Below are 6,000 nucleotides of genomic sequence, written 5' to 3' on the forward strand. Positions count from 1 at the left end.
TACGAAATAACTTTTCATAAAAGAAAACGAGAAATACACCAAGAAAAAAACGAGGCCGAACTCTCTTCGTCCCCCTGGCCGCGCCGTCGTCAGGTTATGTCAGGCAGTGCACGCGTCCTCCGGTCCCCCTCCCCCGCCCCCTGGCTCCTCACTCAGCCCCTGCGCCACCTTGCATGACCAGGCTTGCAACGATAACGCCATGGAGTCATGATCTCGAATTAATTAAATGCTAAAAGCAGGTTGTGACTCATGAGCGCTAGATATCAACGGAAAACAATAGCGTTAGCCTAATATTCTCATTAAAATCGTTAAAACTCTTACAAAAACATAAAAATAATTAAAAAAAAACATCATTTCAAAATACGAATCTACCAAATGCTTAGACATTTCATCTGCCCTGAAAGTCTACCATTTCGTCACAATACCTTCACCCATCATGACATGTGAAAATGCCACCGAATATTACTAAATAACATTGTACTCCGAGAGGCGGTAACGCAGAGAAGAAAAGGGTTACTGACCTCACATAATCGCAAGTCAATAATGAGATTCCATTAAGCCCATTAAAGCTAATGGAAGACTCTTAAGACAGGTCAATGCGGATGAAATGACCCGGATGGAAGTCTACTAAGGAGGGAGTCGTTTGCGTTGAAGTGAAGCTGTTCCCTTCACTCGTCCTTTGACAGGGAGAGGGGAAGGGGAGGGGGTAGAAGAGGATGAGAGATGGGAAGGGGAGAGTGAGAGTGATTTAAAAAACAGAGATAAAAAGAGCGAAAGAAAGAATCAGCTCTCTGCCGTGTCAGCTCCAAGTCCCACGGAGGCGTCGCGTCGTCCTTCCTCGGGCCCTTCCCTCCCACCGGGTGCCGTGACGACGCACGGGGACATCCGGCCGAGCGCGCCTACCATCACGATTCGCCGGGGATTACCTCGCGCGCGTGCCCCCAAACGTGCATGCGTACACGTGTGCCCCGAGGATTGTTCTTCACTTCCCGTTCGTCCTCCTCCGTCCGCATGACTCACAGGATCCACGTGTTTTCAACGGCCGTCCCCGGCATCTCGCGTCCCCCACGTGGCCTCCCACGACACGGGGGGAAAAAGTAAGGCCAGGGCAGACACATGAAGGGGGGGGGGTGAGAAAGTGGAGAGGGGGATCACGTTAGTAGGATCTTTATGGCAGTTGTGCGCTTCCGGGATTATCTTTTTTATAATTATTTTCTATCAGTTAATAAAGCTACGATTCGCTATAATTTCAGCGAATCGGATACAAAGGCCATAAACAATAAAAAATCTGACGCATGAAGTCCCTCGAGAGTGAAATCCGCTCTGCTCAGACAGCCAGTGTACCTGCCCCGCGCCACATGGCACCACATGGCGTCCCACCCTCGCCAGCCGACCACGATGGGACAGCCACATGTCAGCGCGGCACACATGGTGCACGAAGAGAGGGGAGGGGGGGAGGGAGGGGAAGGACAAGGAAATTCTAAAAGCCCTTACTCCCTCTTCCGTCCTCCCTCCCTCCCCCGTACACTCCTCATGTCAAGGCTCCCTCGCTTGGGAAAAAAACTGGGCGTACCATATTCGTTGTGGTGCAACGACCTTTTACCCTCTCCTTACGCCTCGCATCATCGTCACTATCACCAATTTCCACCATCTCCGGCACCACCACCAATAACTGACCACTGTTATCTCATCCTCAACATCATTATCATCATCATCATCATCAAAGCGGCGCCGAGAAGATTCCCCTTTGGACCGGCCAGCCACAGGCCCTGACTAGTGTCTTGACTCGGCATGAAAGTTCCCTCTGTTAACCCCGTTCTGTGCCCATTGTGTGCGCCCTGCCCCCCGCCCCCTGCCCCCTTCCCCTCGCCCCCCCTGCCATGCACAGCCCTTGCCCTTTGCTGCTACCCGCCGCCGCCGCCCATCTCCAAGGGGAGGCACTTGACGAAGGCATAATAATACGCCTCCAATGGGCGTCAGATTCCTGTGGCAATATGCATAGGAATCACCCACAAGCAGATATCTTTCATTTGGCTGCAAACACACCTGGTCATTACAATACGTTTGACCACCTGTAGAATGTGTGATATCCCCGTCAGATACAATTCAAGGGCCCGCGGCCATGCACAAAATCAGATGACCATTATCATGCGCTTATCCAGGTAACGCCTACACATCTGGCCACGTGTGTACCGGCTAAACACATCCACACCTGGCCTGTAAACTACTTAAATTGACATCTGCTGGAAAACACAACTACTGTCATTTGATCTAATTCATGAACATCTGTTCGTATATAACATTACATGAGAGAGATCCACATCAGATGGTGTGACCCCCCCCCCCCCCTTGCCGTTGTTGGTAGCGGGGCATTTCCTTCAAACCGCATGTTCTTGCCCGTCTGGATGCCCGCCTGAAGCCCTTGTTCTCTCTCCCAGCGTTAGAACCCCCCCCCCCCTCCTCTCTCTCTCTCTCTCTCTCTCTCTCTCTCTCTCTCTCTCTCTCTCTCTCTCTCTCTCTCTCTCTCTCCCTCTCTCTCTCTCGTATTCTCATCTCGCGCTTTTCCCCTTTCCCCCTCCCCTCCCTTCGCTTCCTCCCTCGCCCTTTCCCCCTCTTCTCTCCCCTCCCCTTGCACCCCGGCGCGCCCTTTGAGCGAGCCGGCTGAAGGGGCGCCACGAGTACGAGGCCCAACCCCGCCTCCCACAGCAAAGCATGTCCGCAGCACCCGAAAATGAGGCGAAAGAGAGAGAATCCTGCAATACTCCAACAAGCCGGCCATTGATGGCTCGCCCCCAACTTGCCTCTCTTGAAACCAACTCTTCACAACATCCACTTGAGATTTATGTATAGACATATGTATATAATAATAAATAAATACATACGAAAATGGATGCACACACATATATTTGTATATAATACAAATGTATGTGTATATATATACTGCACATGCATAATAATGTATAAATGTATTTACGTGCGTGCGTATCTCTCTCTCTCTCTCTCTCTCTCTCTCTCTCTCTCTCTCTCTCTCTCTCTCTCTCTCTCTCTCTCTCTCTCTCTCTCTCTCACTCACTCTCACTCCCACTCCTCACTCACTCACTCACTCACTCACTCACTCACTCACTCACTCACTCACTCACTCACTCACTCACTCACTCTCTCGCTCTAACCCCCAGTTACCCTTCTTGTTTCTTCCCCTATTCCCTCCCTTCGTAATAGCTCCCCTTTAGCTCCCTTTGGCGCTGCCTTGCTAAACGCGTTGCCACAAATAGCCCAACTTCCGCTTCACCGGGAATGGGTAGAGCCTGGGGAGGGGGGGGGGTGTAAGGAGAAATAGGAGGATCATGGCACTAATCTTCGTGGCACTAATTATATACCCCCTTGCCCGCTGTGACTCGATCCTCTCTCTCTCTCTCTCTCTCTCTCTCTCTCTCTCTCTCTCTCTCTCTCTCTCTCTCTCTCTCTCTCTCTCTCTCTCTCTCTCTCTTTTTCTTTCCTGTTTTATCTTACTCTCCGTCTTGTCTTTCCCGACCGACTTACCCCCCCTGGCCTCTCCTCTTCCCTTGTGGCTTCTCTACAATTATTTCCTTTCTCCTCTCTACCCGAGCCGGAACTGCCATCCTCTGCCATCCCCCTCTTCCCCTCTTCCCTCCTCCCCCATCGCCCCATTACATTTTATACAAAGTAACACCCCCTGGCTCCCTCCCCTATTCCCCTACCCACAAAAGGCAATCCCCTGGACCATCACCCCATATCAATGTTATCTGTTAGTATCGCTGTCCCGGTCGATCGGCGAGATACCGGTCGTCTCGAGTGACGTCAGAGCTGGAGACACGATAAGCGCGACGAATTCCTCACCAGGCGCGGGGTAGATAACACCACCACCCACGCACAATACTCGTTCTCTCTTTCTAACTCCCCTTCTCTCCCTTTCTCGCTTCCTCTTTCCCTTCTCCTAGTCCCCTCTCCCTATTCCTCTCCCCCTCCCTCCCCCTATCCTCTCTTCCTGCCTCTCCCTTTTCCTCTCTACCTCCCTCCCCTTATTCCTCTCTCCCTCTCTCTCACTCTCCCTATTTCTCTCTCGCCTCCCAGCCCTTGCGAAACTGCCGCGGCAGATCAACCCAATCCATTCAAATTCTTCGTCTCAACTTCTATAACAGCAAAATATCGAAAGCTGGCGGCCATGACCTGCCCGCGCTGTCTACGGCGGACATCAATCACTCCCATACTTGTTTTTGAACGCCTTTTTAATCTTATCAGTCCGCGATAAATCGTTTTTTTTTTAATTATCTATCAGTTCGTCTTCTTCAACTTTGTTTCGTCCACCTGCTGCCTAACCGGCCGCAACAAGCAAACAGACGAACAAAAACCTCAAAACAAAAGATCAAACCAGCCCGAAAGCGCGTGGCAGCGATTCGACCTCCCGTTGAACACCAAGGAAAAAAACGAGGATAAAAATAGCCCGATCGATCCCTCGTAAGGACTCTTTGCTATTCTCGACGAGAGGCGACGGTACATGCGTCACGTTCCTCCCGACATTTCGAGGAATGCGCATATCGTACGAGGAAGGGCGGTGACGAGGGGGGGGGGGGGGGTGATAGAAATACAGAAGGACGGAAAATGAGGAAATTATGAAATAGTTCTAAATCCAGGACCAACCCAATACTTACTGATAAATGCAATGCCGACTCTTTACCATCATTTAAAATCAGTGTGGGCGCTACAAAAAATAATTAATTAAAAAACATGAAATAAATATAGAAAGACATCCACCCTGAAGAAAGCATCATCAAACACAACCTTATAATAACACAAAGACCCCTTGCCTCCCTCCCCCGAGCCAAGCCACACGAACGCAAAGAGGCGGCGGCGGAAGAGGCCGCCGGTGACGTACTCTTTTGAAGGCGTCCTCTCCGAGGTCCCGCAGATCGAGGAAGGAGCGCGAGTGGCGGTGCGAGACCAGGCTGACGGGCGTGACGGAGGTGGCCGACACGCCGAAGAACAGGTCGGCGATGTTGCCACGCTGCTGCTGCTTCTTCTTCTTGTTGCCGCCCCGCCGGAGGGTCAGGTACCCTCGGATCGTGGACGTCATGGCGGCGCTTTCTATTGCCCTCTCTTGCTCGGGGCACTCACTATCCACTGATCGATCACTCCACTCACAGAAAATATTTCCCTCTTTCCTCCGGCTCACACAAACGCAAGTGGGCCCACCGGAGGGGAACGAATGTCACTCAACAAGGTCACGGGAAGTGGCAGCCCGCTAGGTGACGCCGGACATCCCCGCTACGTCGGCCGGGCACGTCCAGGTAGGCGACGCGACGCTAGTCCACACCGGATCTCGGCCAGGTGGGGGCCAGCATCTTGGAGCGGGATCATCTCTCGCGCGCACCCACCGACTCTGTCATCTTTCTCATTTTCCCACAGAGGTTGACCAATTTGCTGAAGAACACAGTTCAGTGAGGCTAATCTATTGGATCACACGATTCAACACAAGTTTCGGTATTGCACAGCTGTATATTCTGTAACCAATAACAATAAATATAAGACCAACATCAAAATATACACAGATAAGGTACACGCATAGTGTTTGCACATGCTTCTCAAAGTGCCTTGGTAGCTTTACAAGTATGTAAGTTGCTCAGTGTGCTTTCACGTCCCCAGGGCAGGATTAGGCAGGTAGGAGCGCCAAGCAGTCTTGCAGGGATTTCACTGCAAGCACTGCATTCCATCTATCTTACGCCCGTTGAGCCTTCTTATCCCCTCAGCATACTTAGACCACTTCGTTCTCCCTTCCTCTTCTCTTTCACTCCCTCTCTCTTCTTTCATTCCTTGATGTCCTGCCTCTCATTCCCTCCCCTCCCCTTCCCTCTCCTCCCCTTCCCTTCTCCCCCCTTCCCTTCCCCTCCACCCCTCTTCCCATCTCTTCCCCTTCCCTTCCCTTTCCCTTCTTCCCTCCATCTCTTTCCTCCACCTCCCCCAGTCCACAAACAGCGCTGCCAA

The 6,000-nt window shown here is 51.7% G+C and overlaps 1 protein-coding gene across 2 annotated transcripts in view; it reads right to left on the reverse strand.

Annotated features, from left to right (window-relative positions):
* Positions 1 to 6,000, reverse strand: part of LOC119589934 (cytohesin-1-like) — a 90,792-nt gene that overhangs the window by 69,017 nt on the left and 15,775 nt on the right. Inside the window, exon 2 of one of the 2 annotated variants that reach the window (XM_037938598.1) lies at positions 4,895 to 5,519. The exons of the other annotated variant lie outside the window; for it this stretch is intronic. Coding sequence (XP_037794526.1) covers positions 4,895 to 5,092 — 198 coding nt within the window. The 5' untranslated portion in view covers positions 5,093 to 5,519. The remainder of the gene's footprint in view (positions 1 to 4,894; positions 5,520 to 6,000) is intronic. 2 annotated transcript variants of the gene reach the window in all.

The sequence above is a fragment of the Penaeus monodon genome, chromosome 26 (assembly GCF_015228065.2).
Source record: "Penaeus monodon isolate SGIC_2016 chromosome 26, NSTDA_Pmon_1, whole genome shotgun sequence".
NCBI lineage: Eukaryota > Metazoa > Arthropoda > Malacostraca > Decapoda > Penaeidae > Penaeus > Penaeus monodon.